At 47.5% G+C, this 18,239-nt stretch overlaps 1 protein-coding gene and 1 long non-coding RNA gene across 3 annotated transcripts in view; one reads left to right on the top strand and one right to left on the bottom strand.

Moving 5' to 3' along the window:
• Positions 1 to 17,722, top strand: part of LOC143300732 (uncharacterized) — a 33,385-nt gene extending 15,663 nt beyond the window's left edge. For both annotated transcript variants that reach the window (XM_076614623.1, XM_076614624.1), the window contains exons 7-15: positions 1,860 to 1,939; positions 3,791 to 3,907; positions 6,357 to 6,405; positions 7,817 to 7,946; positions 8,179 to 8,307; positions 9,444 to 9,512; positions 11,098 to 11,268; positions 13,039 to 13,167; positions 14,156 to 17,722. In XM_076614623.1, the coding sequence (XP_076470738.1) occupies positions 1,860 to 1,939; positions 3,791 to 3,907; positions 6,357 to 6,405; positions 7,817 to 7,946; positions 8,179 to 8,307; positions 9,444 to 9,512; positions 11,098 to 11,268; positions 13,039 to 13,167; positions 14,156 to 17,158 (3,877 nt within the window). In that variant the 3' untranslated portion in view covers positions 17,159 to 17,722. The remainder of the gene's footprint in view (positions 1 to 1,859; positions 1,940 to 3,790; positions 3,908 to 6,356; positions 6,406 to 7,816; positions 7,947 to 8,178; positions 8,308 to 9,443; positions 9,513 to 11,097; positions 11,269 to 13,038; positions 13,168 to 14,155) is intronic.
• LOC143300735 (uncharacterized) overlaps positions 1 to 18,239 on the bottom strand; it is a 38,419-nt gene that overhangs the window by 3,589 nt on the left and 16,591 nt on the right. Inside the window, exon 4 of the long non-coding RNA XR_013057690.1 lies at positions 11,172 to 11,349. This is a non-coding gene — a long non-coding RNA (uncharacterized LOC143300735). The remainder of the gene's footprint in view (positions 1 to 11,171; positions 11,350 to 18,239) is intronic.

The raw sequence follows: 18,239 nt of genomic DNA, 5'->3' as shown, positions 1-18,239 counted from the left end.
TGTGGGATGGTTCACGGTCTGTCTGTTGGGTGGTCCATTGTCTGTTTCTTTGGAGGTCCATTGTCTGTTTCTGGGGTGGTTCATTGTCTGTTGGGAGGTTCATTGTCTGTATTGTGGTTCATTATCTGTCTGTATTTATGGCTGATTGTCTCTAGGATGATTCTTAATCTGTTCGATGGTTCAAGGTCTGTAGAGTGGTTCAGTGTTTGTTGAGTGCTTCACTGTGTGTAGAGTGGTTCATTGTCTGTAGGGTGGTTCATCATCTGTAGGGTGGTTCATCATCTGTTGGGTGGTTCATTGGGTGGTTCATCGTCTGTATGGTGGTTCATCTTCTGTAGAGTGGTTGTAGCGTGTCGAATTTAAAGTTCACTGTTGCCTCTTTCAGCATCAAGATTAAAGTCGACTGATTGTAAAGGTGAAAATTGAGTGTTGCTCGTTTTAGTGTCATGGTAGAAACTAATTGTTGCCTGTTTCAGTATCCAGGTAAAAGTTCATTGTTGCCTGTTTCAATATCCAGGTAAAAGTTCATTGTTGCCTGTTTCAATATCCAGGTAAAAGTTCACAGTTGCCGGTTTCAGTATCCAGGTAAAAGTTCATTGTTGCCTGTTTCAATATCCAGGTAAAAGTTCACAGTTGCCGGTTTCAGTATCCAGGTAAAAGTTCATTGTTGCCTGTTTCAGTATCCAGGTAAAAGTTCATTGTTGCCTGTTTCAATATCCAGGTAAAAGTTCATTGTTGCCTGTTTCAGTATCCAGGTAAAAGTTCATTGTTGCCTGTTTCAATATCCAGGTAAAAGTTCATTGTTGCCTGTTTCAATATCCAGGTAAAAGTTCACAGTTGCCGGTTTCAATATCCAGGTAAAAGTTCATTGTTGCCTGTTTCAATATCCAGGTAAAAGTTCATTGTTGCCTGTTTCAATATCCAGGTAAAAGTTCATTGTTGCCTGTTTCAGTATCCAGGTAAAAGTTCATTGTTGCCTGTTTCAATATCCAGGTAAAAGTTCACAGCTGCCAGTTTCAATATCCAGGTAAAAGTTCATTGTTGCCTGTTTCAGTATCCAGGTAAAAGTTCATTGTTGCCTGTTTCAATATCCAGGTAAAAGTTCACGGTTGCCGGTTTCAGTATCCAGGTAAAAGTTCATTGCTGCCTGTTTCAATATCCAGGTAAAAGTTCATTGTTGCCTGTTTCAATATCCAGGTAAAAGTTCACAGCTGCCGGTTTCAATATCCAGGTAAAAGTTCATTGTTGCCTGTTTCAGTATCCAGGTAAAAGTTCATTGTTGTCTGTTTCAATATCCAGGTAAAAGTTCATTGATGTCTGTTTCAATATCCAGGTAAAAGTTCATTGTTGTCTGTTTCAGTATCCAAGTAAAAGTTCATTGTTGCCTGTTTCAATATCCAGGTAAAAGTTCACAGCTGCCGGTTTCAATATCCAGGTAAAAGTTCATTGTTGCCTGTTTCAATATCCAGGTAAAAGTTCATTGCTGCCTGTTTCAATATCCAGGTAAAAGTTCACTCTTGCCGGTTTCAGTATCCAGGTAAAAGTTCATTGTTGCCTGTTTCAATATCCAGGTAAAAGTTCATTGTTGCCGGTTTCAATATCCAGGTAAAAGTTCATTGTTGCCTGTTTCAATATCCAGGTAAAAGTTCACTGTTGCCGGTTTCAATATCCAGGTAAAAGTTCACTGTTGCCGGTTTCAGTATCCAGGTAAAAGTTCACTGATGCCGGTTTCTGTGTCAAGGTTAGAATTCACTGTTGCCTGTTTCAGTGTCAAAGGTGAAAGTTCACTGTTGCCTGTTTCTGTGTCAAGGTGAAAGTTCACTGTTGCCATGGTGATGTCTGTGTGTCGGTGGTTACAGCTTCGCGGAGCTGTTGGAACTGCTGAACTCACCGCGTGACGTGGACAGAATCCTGCACCACGCCAAGCGGAAAGGGCCCGGTGAGTTCTCTAGTCCCTGGTGAGTGGTGAGCCATTCACCTGGTGAGTCACCTAGATTGGTGGTGAGTGGTGAGACATGCGTCTGGTGAGTCATCTAGATTGTTGGTGAGTGGTGAGACATGCATCTGGTGAGTCATCTAGATTGTTGGTGAGTGGTGAGACATGCATCTGGTGAGTCACCTAGATTGTTGGTGGGTGGTGAGACATGCATCTGGTGAGTCACCTAGATTGTTGGTGAGTGGTGAGACATGCATCTGGTGAGTCACCTAGATTGTTGGTGAGTGGTGAGACATGCATCTGGTGAGTCACCTAGATTGTAGGTGAGTGGTGAGCCATTCACCTGGTGAGTCACCTAGATTGGTGGTGAGTGGTGAGACATGCATCTGGTGAGTCACCTAGATTGTTGGTGAGTGGTGAGACATTCACCTGGTGAGTCACCTAGATTGGTGGTGAGTGGTGAGACATGCGTCTGGTGAGTCATCTAGATTGTTGGTGAGTGGTGAGACATGCATCTGGTGAGTCACCTAGACTGCTGACTTCCGCTGACGTGAGGCATGCATGTAATGAGTCATGTGGTTCATTGGTGAACTGACTGGGAAAATGTGTCTGCTGACACTATTGCACAGTATTGCATTGGTTTGTATTGTATTGCATTGGTTTGTTTTGTATTGTGTTGCATTGTTTTGTATTGTATTGTGTTGCATTGGTTTGTATTGTATTGCATATGTTTGTATTCTATTGCATTGAATTGGTTTGTATTCTATTGTGCTGCATTGGTTTGTATTGTATTGCATTGGTTTGTATTGTGTTGCATTGGTTTGTATTGTATTATGCTGCATTGGTTTGTATTGTATTGTGTTGCATTGGTTTGTATTGTATTGTGTTGCATTGGTTTGTATTGTATTGTGTTGCATTGGTTTGTATTGTATTGCATAGGTTTGTATTGTATTGTGTTGCATTGGTTTGTATTGTATTGTATTGTATTGCATTGGTTTGTATTGTATTGTATTGCATTGGTTTGTATTGTATTGGTTTGTATTGTGTTGTATTACATAGGTTTGTATTGTATTGGTTTGTATTGTATTGTATTGGTTTGTATTGTATTGTGATGCATTGGTTTGTGTTGTATTGTATTGCATTGGTTTGTATTGTATTGTGTTGCATTGGTTTGTATTGTATTGCATTGGTTTGTATTGTATTGTGTTGCATTGGTTTGTATTGTATTGTGATGCATTGGTTTGTATTGTATTGTATTGTGTTGCATTGGTTTGTATTGTATTGTATTGCATTGGTTTGTATTGTATTGTGATGCATTGGTTTGTGTTTTTGTTTCCTGTCTGTTGTGCATTCTGCCTATTCTCGTGTTTGTATTTTCTATCTGGACATGTGTTTGTATGTTTTGCATGCACTTTATGTTTGTCTGTTGTGCCTGTACTTGTGCATGCATTTTCTGTTTGTATTTTCTGTCTGTACTCGCGTACTTTCTATGTTAATACATTTGTATTTTCTGCATGTACTTGTGCTTGTATTTTCTGTCGGTACTTTTTTTTTGTTTGGAATTTTCTGTCTGTAATTGTGTTTGTATTTTCTGTCTGTACATGTGTCTGTATTTTCTATCTGTACTTGTGTACTTTTTTCGGTGTGTGTTTTTTTCTGCTTGTACTTATAGTTTCTACCTGTTAACGTTAAGACCACACTTGGTACTTGTAGTTGTATTGTCTTCCTGTGCTTGTGGTCCTGTTGTCTTCCTGTACTTGTGTTTGTATATTCTGCCTGCCTGACAACCGTTCAGCTAGGAAGCGTTGATGACGTCATGACTGACGTCACGGGGTGTGCGTTGTGACGTTGCAGGTCAGCTGGACACGGCCGAGTTCCTGATTTTCGAGCTGTCCAAACTGGACCACTTTCGAGAGCGACTGGAGTTTCTGCGCTTCAAGAACAAGCTTCAGATCAACCTGTTTGAGATTGGTGAGTCCGTGTGTGTGTGTGTGTGTGTGTGTGTGTGTGTGTGTGTGTGTGTGTGTGTGTGTGCGTGCGTACGTACGTGCGTTAAGGCGAAAGGGTAGGGGTCAGTGTTATAAGTTCCGGGTGTCATCACATTCAGTGGCCTATATTTTTTTTCTTTCGGCCTTATTCCTGTCTGCCTGAATTACTGGCACTACTCAGTTCTGTGTTGTCCTGTCTTTACATTAGCGGTACTTCTGTATTGTCCTGTTTTTACATTAGCGGCACTTCTTAGTTCTGTGTTGTCCTGTCTTTACATTAGCTGGCACTTCTCAGTTCTGTGTTGTCCTGTCTTTACATTAGCGGCACTTCTGTGTTGTCCTGTCTTTACATTAGCGGCACTTCAGTGTTGTCCTGTCTTTACATTAGTGGCACTTCTCAGTTCTGTGTTGTCCTGTCTTTACATTAGCGGCACTTCAGTGTTGTCCTGTCTTTACATTAGCGGCACTTCAGTGTTGTCCTGTCTTTACATCAGCGGCACTTCAGTGTTGTCCTGTCTTTACATTAGTGGCACTTCTCAGTTCTGTGTTGTCCTGTCTTTACATTAGCGGCACTTCAGTGTTGTCCTGTCTTTACATTAGCGGCACTTCAGTGTTGTCCTGTCTTTACATCAGCGGCACTTCAGTGTTGTCCTGTCTTTACATTAGTGGCACTTCTCAGTTCTGTGTTGTCCTGTCTTTACATTAGCGGCACTTCTGTGTTGTCCTGTCTTTACATTAGCGGCACTTCAGTGTTGTCCTGTCTTTACATCAGCGGCACTTCAGTGTTGTCCTGTCTTTACATTAGTGGCACTTCTCAGTTCTGTGTTGTCCTGTCTTTACATTAGCGGCACTTCAGTGTTGTCCTGTCTTTACATTAGCGGCACTTCAGTGTTGTCCTGTCTTTACATCAGCGGCACTTCAGTGTTGTCCTGTCTTTACATTAGTGGCACTTCTCAGTTCTGTGTTGTCCTGTCTTTACATTAGCGGCACTTCAGTGTTGTCCTGTCTTTACATTAGCGGCACTTCAGTGTTGTCCTGTCTTTACATCAGCGGCACTTCAGTGTTGTCCTGTCTTTACATTAGTGGCACTTCTCAGTTCTGTGTTGTCCTGTCTTTACATTAGCGGCACTTCTGTGTTGTCCTGTCTTTACATTAGCGGGCACTTCAGTGTTGTCCTGTCTTTACATTAGCGGCACTTCTGTGTTGTCTTGTCTTTACATTAGCGGCACTTCTCAGTTCTGTATTGTCCTGTCTTTACATTAGCGGCACTTCAGTGTTGTCCAGTCTTTACATTAGCGGCACTTCAGTGTTGTCTTGTCTTTATATTAGCGGCACTTCAGTGTTGTCCTGTCTTTACATTAGCGGCACTTCACTGTTGTCCTGTCTTTACATTAGCGGCACTTCACTGTTGTCCTGTCTTTACATTAGCGGCACTTCAGTGTTGTCCTGTCTTTACATTAGCGGCACTTCAGTGTTGTCCTGTCTTTACATTAGCGGCACTTCAGTGTTGTCTTGTCTTTACATTAGCGGCACTTCAGTGTTGTCCTGTCTTTACATTAGCGGCACTTCAGTGTTGTCCTGTCTTTACATTAGCGGCACTTCAGTGTTGTCCAGTCTTTACATTAGCGGCACTTCAGTGTTGTCCTGTCTTTACATTAGCAGGCACTTCTGTGTTGTCCTGTCTTTACATTAGCGGGCACTTCAGTGTTGTCCTGTCTTTACATTAGCGGGCACTTCTGTGTTGTCCTGTCTTTACATTAGCGGGCACTTCAGTGTTGTCCTGTCTTTACATTAGCGGCACTTCAGTGTTGTCCTGTCTTTACATTAGCGGCACTTCTGTGTTGTCCTGTCTTTACATTAGCGGCACTTCTGTGTTGTCCTGTCTTTACATTAGCGGCACTTCTCAGTTCTGTATTGTCCTGTCTTTACATTAGCGGCACTTCAGTGTTGTCCTGTCTTTACATTAGCGGCACTTCAGTGTTGTCCAGTCTTTACATTAGCGGCACTTTAGTGTTGTCCTGTCTTTACATTAGCGGCACTTTAGTGTTGTCCTGTCTTTACATTAGCGGCACTTCAGTGTTGTCCTGTCTTTACATTAGCGGCACTTCTGTGTTGTCCTGTCTTTACATTAGCGGGCACTTCAGTGTTGTCCTGTCTTTACATTAGCGGCACTTCAGTGTTGTCCTGTCTTTACATTAGCGGCACTTCAGTGTTGTCCTGTCTTTACATTAGCGGCACTACAGTGTTGTCCTGTCTTTACATTAGCGGGCACTTCACTGTTGTCCTGTCTTTACATTAGCGGCACTAAAGTGTTGTCCTGTCTTTACATTAGGAAACATTCAGGAGAAATACATATATATATATATATATATGTGTGTGTGTGTGTGTGTGTGTGTATAATATGTTCACACTGGTTATTTGTTTGTGTACAGACCAGCAGCTGCGCGAGTTGAACACGGCCTGTGACGAGCTTACCAACAAGTAGGTCTCTTTCTCCTGAATGTCTCCCTGAAACAGCTATCACATCTCTGTCTTTCCTACCATATCCCTCTTTCCTATCATATTCCCGTCTTTCCTCTGATATCCCTGTCCTTCCAAGTATATCCCTGTCTTTCCCACGATATCCATGTCTTTCGTACTATTTCAATGTCTTTCCCACGATATCCATGTCTTTCCTACTATTTCAATGTCTTTCCCACGATATCCATGTCTTTCCTACTATTTCAATGTCTTTCCCACTATATCCATGTCTTTCCTATTTCAATGTCTTTCCCATGATCCCAGTGTATTTTCTTTCTCCTGTTCCTATAAAACACATGATATGTCATATCTCCTCTCTCTCTCTCTATATATATGTGTGTGTGTGTGTGTGTGTGTGTGTGTGTGTGTGTCCTTGTAGAGGTATGTGAGTGTGTGTCTCAGTATGACCTCGTAGCATGGCCCTGAAGAGAGATGTGATATATGTGTGTCAGTGTGGCCCTGAAGAGAGATGTGATATATTTGTGTCAGTGTGGCCCTGAAGAGAGACGTTGTGATGTTACTTTTCAGTGTGGCCCTGAAGAGAGATGTGTGATATATATGTGTCAGTGTGGCCCTGAAGAGAAATGTGTGATATATATGTGTCAGTGTGGCCCTGAAGAGAGATGTGTGATATATATGTGTCAGTGTGGGCCTGAAGAGAGATGTGTGATATATGTGTCAGTGTGGCCCTGAAGACAGATGTGTGATATATATATATATATATATATATATATGTCAGTGTGGCCCTGAAGAGAGACGTGGTGATGTTACTTTACAGTGTGGCCCTGAAGAGAGACGTGGTGGGTGATGTTACTTTTCAGTGTGCCCCCTGAAGAGAGACGTGGTGATGTTACTTTTCAGTGTGCCCCTGAAGAGAGACGTGGTGATGTTACTTTTCAGTGTGCCCCTGAAGAGAGACGTGGAGATTTACTTTTCACTGTGCCCCCTGAAGAGAGACGTGGTGATGTTACTTTTCAGTGTGGCCCTGAAGAGAGACGTGGTGATGTTACTTTTCAGTGTGGCCCTGAAGAGAGACGTGGTGATGTTACTTTTCAGTGTGGCCCTGAAGAGAGACGTGGTGATGTTACTTTTCACTGTGCCCCCTGAAGAGAGACGTGGTGATGTTACTTTTCAGTGTGCCCCCTGAAGAGAGACGTGGTGATGTTACTTTTCAGTGTGGCCCTGAAGAGAGACGTGGTGATGTTACTTTTCAGTGTGCCCCCTGAAGAGAGACGTGGTGATGTTACTTTTCAGTGTGGCCCTGAAGAGAGACGTGGTGATGTTACTTTTCAGTGTGGCCCTGAAGAGTGACGTGGTGATGTTACTTTACAGTGTGCCCCCTGAAGAGAGACGTGGTGATGTTCCTTTTCAGTGTGGCCCTGAAGCGAGTTCTGCAGACCATTCTGTCCGTGGGGAACTATCTGAACGGGGGCACGGAGCGAGGTCAGGCTGACGGCTTTGGGCTGGATATCCTCAACAAGCTGAAGGACTTTGTGGACAGGGTCAGGCCTCGTATATACCCTCTCCTCTCTCTCTCTCTCTCTCTCTCCACACACACACACGATTGCACCAACGAATATTACAATAACAGTCTCACAAACAAGTTTTCTCTGCATGTAAGTCGGCACACACAATTCAGCTCTCGTTTCGTCACTTTTGAGCATGATGTGTGACGTCACTTGGTCCAGTGCATGTGACGCCGTGTGTTATGACGTCATTGTGGGCTGACTGCAGAGTCGCCGGGGCAACCTTCTGGAGCTGGTCATGCGTCTGTACTGCACGCAGCACGAGGCCGACCTTGACCTTGGCTGTCCCACGCGCTTCAGACTGCCCGAGCCTTCCAACATGAGGCATGCAGCCCAGGTGAGTGAGACCTCCAGTGTGGCCGCCAGTGTGTGTGTGTGTGTGTGTGTGTGTGAATGAGGGGGGCGGGGGGGGTGGTGGTCTAGGGAGCCCATGACCAGTCTCGGTAGATGTGGTTTTGCCGTGTGAGGACAAGTGTTGGTTGATAGTGTGCTTTTTGAGGATAGTGTGGTTTTGACAATGTGATGATTAATGTTGGTAGTCAGTGTGACTTTGACATGTGATAGCCAGTGTTGTTAGACAGTGTGACTTTGACGTGTGATGATTAATGTTGGTAGACAGTGTGACTTTGACATGTGATAACCAGTGTTGGTAGACAGTGTGACTTTGACATGTGATAACCAGTGTTGGTAGACAGTGTGACTTTCACATGTGATAACCAGTGTTGGTAGACAGTGTGACTTTCACGTGTGATAACCAGTGTTGGTAGACAGTGTGACTTTGACGTGTGATAGCCAGTGTTGTTAGACAGTGTGACTTTGACGTGTGATAGCCATTGTTGGTAGACAGTGTGACTTTCACGTGTGATAACCAGTGTTGGTAGACAGTGTGACTTTGACATGTGATGACCAGTGTTGGTAGACAGTGTGACTTTGACGTGTGATAGCCAGTGTTGTTAGAAAGTGTGACTTTGACGTGTGACAGCCATTGTTGTTAGACAGTGTGACTTTGATGTGTGATGACCAGTGATGGTAGACAGTGTGGTTCTGACGTGTGATGATTAATGTTGGTAGACAGTGTGACTTTGACATGTGATAGTCAGTGTTGGTAGACAGTGTGACTTTGACGTGTGATAGCCAGTGTTGGTAGACAGTGTGACTTTGACGTGTGATAGCCAGTGTTGGTAGACAGTGTGACTTTGACGTGTGATGATTAATGTTGGTAGACAGTGTGACTTTGACGTGTGATGACCAGTGTTGGTAGACAGTGTGACTTTGACGTGTGATAACCAGTGTTGGTAGACAGTGTGACTTTTACGTGTGATAGCCAGTGCTGGCTGATAGTATGATCAGATCAGCTGTTAGACGGAAGGGGACGGGTAAGAGAGGAGTCCAGAGGGGAGGGGGTGGGGGTGGGTGGGAGGGTATTAAGACGTTGCCAATCACTGTGGACACTGATGATTGTTTTTTTTTCAGGTTTCGTTCGAAGAAATACAGAAGGCGTTACGAGATCTGAGAGAGGAACTGTCCCAAGTCCGAGAAAGAGTGAGTTAGTCAGCTTGTCCCACTGGTGATGGTATCGATATTAAACCCTGTCCCATTGGTGATGGTATCGACATTAAACCTTGTCCCATTGGTGATGGTATCGACATTAAACCTTGTCCCATTGGTGATGGTATCGATATTAAACCCTGTCGCATTGGTGATGGTATCGACATTAAACCATGTCCCATTGGTGATGGTATCAGCATTAAACCTTGTCCCACTGGTGATGGTATCAGCATTAAACCTTGTCCCATTGGTGATGGTATCGACATTAAACCTTGTCCCACTGGTGATGGTATCGACATTAAACCTTGTCCCATTGGTGATGGTATCGACATTAAACCTTGTCCCATTGGTGATGGTATCGACATTAAACCTTGTCCCACTGGTGATGGTATCAGCATTAAACCTTGTCCCATTGGTGATGGTATCGACATTAAACCATGTCCCATTGGTGATGGTATCAGCATTAAACCTTGTCCCACTGGTGATGGTATCGGCATTAAACCTTGTCCCATTGGTGATGGTATCAGCATTAAACCATGTCCCATTGGTGATGGTATCAGCATTAAACCTTGTCCCATTGGTGATGGTATCAGCATTAAACCTTGTTCCAGTGGTGATGGTATCAGCATTAAACCTTGTTCCAGTGGTGATGGTATCAGCATTAAACCTTGTCCCATTGGTGATGGTATCAGCATTAAACCTTGTCCAGTGGTGATGGTGTCAGCATTAAACCTTGTCCTAGTGGTGATACAACAGTATAAACCTTGTCCTACTTGTAATACATAAGTATACACATTGTCCTAGTGGCGATACAACAGTATAAACCTTGTCCTAGTGGTGATACAACAGTATAAACCTTGTCCTACTTGTAATACATAAGTATACACATTGTCCTAGTGGCGATACAACAGTATAAACCTTGTCTTAGTGGTGATACAACATTATACACATTGTCCTAGTGGTGATAAAACAGTATAAACATTGTCCTAGTTGTGATGCTCACAACAGTTTCAACAGAAATTCTGTATACATGTGTTTCTGAAGGAAACGTTTATGCGGGTTTTTTTAATTTTATTATCTGACTTCATTACACACCATATGTTGCTGAATCAGCCACAGACTGGCACAGTCACTGCCATTGTTACAGTGTGTTTCCCCAAGTTTTCCCCCAAGTCAACAGTCAATCAGGCTTTGTATTCAAGCAAATGACAGCAGTGCACGACGTGTGTGTGTGTGTGTGTGTGTGTTTGTGTGTGTGTTTGTGCATTTGTATGCGTGCATGTGTGTGTGTGTGTGTGTGTGTGTGTGTGTGTGTGTGTGTGTCTGTCTGCGTGTATGTGTATGAGAGAGAGAGAGAGAGAGAGAGAGAGAGAGAGTGTGTGTGTGTGTGTGTTGTGTGTGTTTCTTTCTTTCTTTCTTATTTTCCTTAGTTTAACGGCTTTTGACTGTTAAGTGACATTAGATGGTGTGTGTGTGTGTGTGTGTGTGTGTGTGTGTGTGTGTGAGTGCGCGCGCGTGCGTGCGTGTGTGTGTGTGTGTGTGTGTGTGTGTGTGTGCGTGCGCACGTGTGTCCCCCCAGCTGGAGGGGCTCTCGAGGCGAGAGAGCAGCAACCTGACCATCGCCCTGAGGGTCAGCAGCGAGAACTTCCTCACCTCGGCCCTGGAGGTGCTGGTGGAGGAGAGACGCATCCTGGAGGACACCAAGGGCCACTTCTGGAAGACCACCAGCTACTTCCACTGCAGCCGCCAGGTAAGTGAGTGACTCCAGTTGGCCGGGCGTTGGTCGTCAGGGTCGGGGCGTCACAAGACGTCAGCCTGCTGTGTTCCTGTACTGAAATTGTCCGATGTCTTTGTTCCTGTACTGAAATAGTCCGGTGTCTGTGTTCCTGTACTGAAATAGTCCGGTGTCTGTGTTCCTGTACTGAAATAGTTCGGTGTCTGTGTTCCTGTACTGAAATAGTCCGATAGTCCGATGTCTGTTCCTGTACTGAAATAGTCCGATGTCTGTGTTCCTGTACTGAAATAGTCCGGTGTCTGTGTTCCTGTACTGAAATAGTCCGATGTCTGTGTTCCTGTACTGAAATAGTCCGATGTCTGTGTTCCTGTACTGAAATAGTCCGATGTATGTGTTCCTGTACTGAAATAGTCCGGTGTCTGTGTTCCTGTACTGAAATAGTCCGATGTCTGTGTTCCTGTACTGAAATAGTCCGTACTGAAATAGTCCGATGTCTGTGTTCCTGTACTGAAACAGTCCGGTGTCTGTGTTCCTGTACTGAAATAGTCCGGTGTCTGTGTTCCTGTACTGAAATAGTCCGATGTCTGTGTTCCTGTACTGAAATAGTCCGATGTCTGTGTTCCTGTACTGAAATACAATAAGATTTTTGTGTTCCTTAACTCGAATACGGCCAGATTTCTGTGTTCCTGAACTAGAATACGGCCAGATTTCTGTGTTCCTGAACTAAAACAAATGTCCGTGTTGCTTGACACAAAAGTACAGTCAAATTTCTGTGTTCTTTAATCAAAATACTGTCCCATTTCTGTATTCCTTAACCGAAATATTGTCAGAAATTTGACTGTTTCAGTTAACGAACACCAGAAATCTGACAGTGTTTTCACTTCCTGTGGATCTCACCACATTTCAGTTACCCCCCTTGGCTTACACCTGACACAGAATACGACCGCCAGGCTGTGGACAGCTGTGTTGGATGAATAACGAGCATCTCCAATGTTGAAGAAAACCCCATGTGTTATTTAACCAACACTTCAAATAATGAATAATCAACACCTTGAATATTTAGTAGCGAACATCTAACATATCAAATAACGAACACCTTAAACGTTGAACGCCTCAAATGTCATATCACGAACACCTCAAATGTTAAATAACCAACACCTCAAATGTTAAATAACCAACACCTCGACTCTCAGTTAACTAATATTCCAAATTATATAAAACACATATCTCATATGTTAACACCAACACCTCGGATGTTAAATAATCAACATTTTTCGTCAGTGTGTTTTGATATAATGTTGCAGTGGTTCACATACACCGCTACTATATTTAAAGGTCCTCTCGAAGTCTTGCTGTGTTAGGGGCATGACTACTATCATGGAAAGTTCTCTCAAATTCTATAAATACATAATATCATGGAAAGTTCTCTCAAATTCTATAAATACATAATATAATGGAAAGTTCGCTCAATCTTTGAAACGAAATTTCAACATAGTTATGATAAACTAGATCAGTGTGTCTGTAGACCAGTTTTTTCCCCTCGGAACAAACTATGAAATATTTCTATTGGAATCATAGGCGCTAACATATCGCTGGGTTCTGGATTTCAGTTATGCACACTCTTTGATTTGTGAAGTTCTTCTCAGTCGTCAAACTGCTTGGATATTTGAGCTGCATGCGTGGTATAGACATATATGAATGTATGAAATTGCCCTCTGATATTTCACTTCCAGTACGAAGCACCTGTCGATTTCTGTTCAGCTGATGGCTTTTTGCAATTTGCAGAACAGTCCTCAGGAATTCTTCCAGATTTTCGCCACCTTTCTTCACGACTGCAAGTACTACTGGAAGCTGGCACACCGAAACCTGGCCCGGGACCAGTTTGAACGAGACTTCTGCACCAAGTGCCAGCTGGTTAGTGTGGCTGCCGCTCTCTGACTGTACACTGTGATGTGGAGTCATCACCTATAGATAGTGTATATCATGAGCTTATATCACAGACTGACATAAGTTTACAGTTTGGGCCAACAGCAAAGTGAGAGCTGTATGATCAAAGGTTTCTCCATTGCAATGGGAAATCATTTACAGCTTTGTCTTTTGTGAAGGACTATAACTCTCAAACTCGGAGGCAAAATTGCACTGGCTCTTGATGCTGCAGCCGACTGTTCTAAAAACCCTCTTGGCACCCTCTTCGTACTGGAAGAGTGGGGATATAACTTGGGCAAGACGCTCTCCACCATAATCAAATTCTAGCCCAGATAGTCGGGACACTAGCCCAGATAGTCCTCTGCTGTTCTGATGGGCATAGTCGAACACGACTGACTGTTATACATGATAATTATGATATTGAGGGATGCCCCCGAAAGCTGAGTATGGCTGCCTACATGGCAGAGGGTATAAACGGTCATACACGTAAAAAGCCACTCGTGTGTACAAGTGAATGTGGGAGTTGCTGCCCACGAACGAAGAAGAAGAAGAATGTGGGGGGATGTGGTATAAATCAGATGTGATGACAATATGATTATTATGACGTGTGATGTGGAGAGATGTGGTGATTAATATGAAGTGGAGGGATATAGTGATATTATGACGTGTGATGTGAAGAGATGTGGTGATTTATATGATGGGGAGGGATTTTGTGATACTATGACGTGTGATGTGGAGAAATGTTATACATATGATGTGGATGGGTGTGATGATATTACGATGTGTGATGTGGAGGGGTGTGATGATATATGTCATGTGGAGGGGTGTGATGATGTGACTTTTGATGTGGAGGGGTGATGATATATGTGATGTGGAGGGGTGTGATGATATATGTGATGTGGAGGAATGTGATGATATGTGATGTGGAGGGGTGTGAGAGGCAGCACGGGTAACAGGGGGGACCGCTGTGTTTCAGTCGTGTTCCTCAGTGCCCGGGTTCCGGCAGCTGAAGGACAGCATGATGCGGACAGTGGCCACCCTGCAGCACGACCGCCACATGCGGGCCTCCAAGGCGCAGCAGCTGCAGCACATCAACACCTGGATCGAGTCGCTCGGAAAGTACGACCACGACCTGCCCAAGGAGACCACCTACGGCAACGACCCCTCCGGGTCCGCAGGGACTGGCGGCCGACAGCGAGGAGCCAAGCAGGCGGCAAGGCAGCGGGAGGAAGGTGGAGGGGGAGGGAGCAGGAGCCAGCACCAAGGTCAGGGTCGATCCACCTCCCCGAAGCCCATCGTCTCCACTCCCCCCAACGTCCACAAGCCCCAGGCCCTCAGTCACGTGAGTCCTGCCCCGGGCTCCTCCACCTACTCCTCCAACACCGCCGTCACCGTGGCAACGCTGACTCCTTACCAGACCTCAGGCGCCAGTGACTCCGAGGCCCAGGAAGGGGGGTACGAACCTCTGACCGGGATGGGGGAGGCGGTGGCCCTGGCAGAGGAACCCGTTCGGGACTCTGAGGAGGGTGGCGGCAAGAGGCAGCCTCAGGACGGCGGGCAGAGAAAGAGCACGCCCTTCTCCCTCAAGTCCTGGCTCAAGAGAGACCAGAGACAGCGCAGCTCTAACGACGAGCTTCCCTCCCCCACCGCCCAGTCCCCTTCCTCGCAGCAGCCTTCTTCGTCAGGCAAATCCCCCACCACTCCCTTCAACAAGCTACGTCACACCGTTGTGCACAAACTGGCCAGCAGCGCCGGTTCCAAGAAATCCAATGACACGTCGGTTAAGGGGAGTGTTCCGACATTGCCCCCCGAGCCAAGCCAACACAGCACAGACCCCGAGCCCTGTCACCAGATCCTCTTTCCCTCCCCTCACCAGCAGCCACACGAGGCGCACAGCAACGCGGGGACACAGGACGGCAACCAGGTTGACTGCAGGGACTACCAGAACTTTTATTACCAGCTGCAAGACCTGAAGGACAGGATGTACCCCGGTCACAACTCGGCGCCATCCACACTCAGCAGTGTCACCAGCCGCGAGTTTTCGCCCCATAAATACGAGTCCTTGACGAGGGCTGACGGGTCCAAATTCAGAGACAGACTACGTGACCTGGCGCGACAAGGCAGTCAGGAGTATTACCTGAGCCCCAGCGTGGAAGCTGCTCCAGCCGTGTCCCCAGCAAACAACTCTGAGTCTGCACAGAAAGAAGGCTGTGGCAGGAACCGAGCTCCCATCGCCGTCAACCTGGGGAGCAACATGAGCATCTCTGACGTGTACGGGCACACGGAAGAAGAACCCAGACCCCAGCGTACCGACTCGGAGCCAGTGTCACATTATCCTAACATCCTTGGCCCAGCAGACTCCGCCAGAGATGCTCAGGTGTCCGCTCAGCCCAGCAACGTGGACTCCAAGAGGGTCAAAGCGCAGTCTGTGCCTGTCTACAAAGCCAAACTGATCCCCAACTATGAGAACCAGACCAAACTGGATCCACGCATCGAGCACGGGGTTCGCGGCCAAGCGGAACCGGTGTACCCACCCTCCGTGGCCCACCTGCCCCAGTCCTCGGACAGTTCAGAGGTCTACAGACAGGAACTGCAGCGCAAAAGTGAGATGTACGTCAACAACTACCCAGCTCAGAGCCCCATGTCTCCCACCGCTAACCAGGGTGCTCCTCATGGCGCCTCTCCCCACACAGCGCTTGGTCAGGGTCTGAACTCAGGCAGACACGGGGCCCCCTCCTCTCACAGTTCCCACATGCAGCTCATGTCTCGGTCGCTTCCGGGCCAAGATTCTACTCCTAAAACGTCGCAGCCCAGCCACCCCCAGGACCCGATCATTTCGCCCAAAGATTCAGCAAACCCCGTGCCTCAGCCACAGGGCGAGCCTGGTTCCTCCCACGCGGACTCTGCCAGCACACAGTTTGCTCACTGTGACCCAGTCAGAACAAACCCGGCGGGGTACGGGCCAGTGACTCCCGGCTCCCAGCACTACGACCTCTTCCAGACACCCGCCCGCCGCAGCGCCAGCGCTCAGGACGTGCTGGACGGAGACAGACGGGGCCCCGAGGGACCCAAGCACAGCCACAGCTCGGAGCCCGGGGCCACGTCCCGCACGTACCTGGCCGGCCTCAGCAGCATGGTGACCCCACCTGGTAGGAAGGTGAGCACGGCCAACCCGGGTAGCCAGGGAGGCGAGCAGAGGGGAGGGGACCTCGGAGAGCGGGAGGCGGGTCACAGAACAGCCCAGGAGGCGGAGTCAGCGCCTGCCAAAGTGTCTGCCCTGATCAGCAGGTGGGAGAAGAAGCAGGGCCCCGAGGAGGTGATGGGGGGGCCGCTGGTGGACGGTCAGGACAACCCCCCCTCCATGACCTCCACCCCCATCACCCGCAGGAAGCACGGCGGGGGGGACAGGAAGGAGGGGGCTCCACACCTCGTTCAGTCAGGCCCCAGGACCGACCCCCGGACAGAAGGAGCTGAAGGGGCCCGGGACAGGAGCGGCAGGGACAGACAGCTCACCCCAGCCACCAGAGGTCCCCGGTCCCAGAGTCAGCCCAGAGAGAGGCAGCACGGACACACGGTCCACAACAGCCACAGTCCGCACCGCGCACACCACGGACACCACGGGCATCATCACCAGCGTCATTCTACCCACACTCCCCACGCTGCCTCCACCTCCTCCTCCACCCATCCCCGGCAGGCACCCGTCCACAGCGGCCATCCGCCCGCCCACCACCACCCCTCCACCAACACCTACCCTCCCCGCTCTTCTCACCTGTCTCCCCCCGATGCCCGGGGGCGGGATGACGGGGGCAGCAGCAGCCAGGAGCAGGCTGGGGGCCAGCAGGCCCCGAGGAGGGAAAAGGGGGGTCCCGGCTCCAGGCCAGTGCCTCTGCCCCGTCAGCACGTCCCGGCCAGTGCCGCCATGGCCGTGGTGAAGCCCACCGTGCTGCACACGTCACAGCTGACCTACATGGACATTTGACGTCACAGCTGACCTTTATGGACATCTGACGTCACAGTTCACCTACATGGACATATGACGTCACAGCTGACCTACATGGACATCTGACGACACGGGCATGGCTGATAGCAGAGCTGACGTCATGTTTGATGGGGTAGCAAACGGAAATTTGAGCTGTATGGGATAATGAACCACAGTGATGTCCAATGCAGTGCCTGCTGTGTGTGGATGTGTGGATGAAGAAACGTGAACACGGTACACAGCAAGACACCAGTACGGGGTGTTGGCGTGGGGGGCGTGGGGGGGGGAACGAAACGACTGCCACAAAGTCCAAGGTACCACAAGTTCCCATGACGTGCATGTGAGACAGAAGAAACAGTGACACTTCACCACCTTCACACCGTGTGGCTGGTAGCACCTCACCAGAGTCTGACAGGCTCTGCTATTCAGCCCTGACAGGCAGGCAGGCAGGCAGGAAATCAGGCTGGCAAATAAATTGTTTCATCAAGTTGTTGACGAGGTCTTTCACCTGTGGATATTACGTTGAAGATCTGTGACCTGCATTGTGTCTGATTGGTTGGGGGGGGTGGGGGGGGGGGAGGGGTGGAGGGGGTGCCCTAATGGACCTTCACTGTTCACTGAACAGGAAAGACATCATCAGTTATCATGCACCAGAGTGTTAACACGAGGAGGGGGCGTGGGGGGGTAGGGGGTGTTGACTGTTTTACTGGGGACAGTGTGGTCAGTTTGACACGTCATGCTGTGACCGGCAGAGATCTCTACAGCTGTCGTGACACGTCATGCTGTGACCGGCACAGATCTCTACAGCTGTCGTGACACGTCATGCGGTGACCGGCAGAGATCTCTACAGCTGTCGTGACACGTCATGCTGTGACCGGACCAGCAGAGATCTCTACAGCTGCCGTGACACGTCATGCTGTGACCGGCAGAGATCTCTACAGCTGTCGTGACAGAGCCGTGAGAAGCTGTGCGGTTTTCACCACTCACCACCACCACTCACCCTCTGTGGCTTTCATGGCCACAGGAAGACTTTCACCATCTGATATCTGGCTCTTTCATAGCCACAGGAAGACTTTCACCG

The sequence above is a fragment of the Babylonia areolata genome, chromosome 26 (assembly GCF_041734735.1).
Source record: "Babylonia areolata isolate BAREFJ2019XMU chromosome 26, ASM4173473v1, whole genome shotgun sequence".
NCBI classification, from domain to species: Eukaryota; Metazoa; Mollusca; class Gastropoda; order Neogastropoda; family Buccinidae; genus Babylonia; species Babylonia areolata.
The sequence above is the reverse complement of the archived record's forward strand: the minus strand, read 5'-3'. Positions and strand labels throughout refer to the sequence as shown.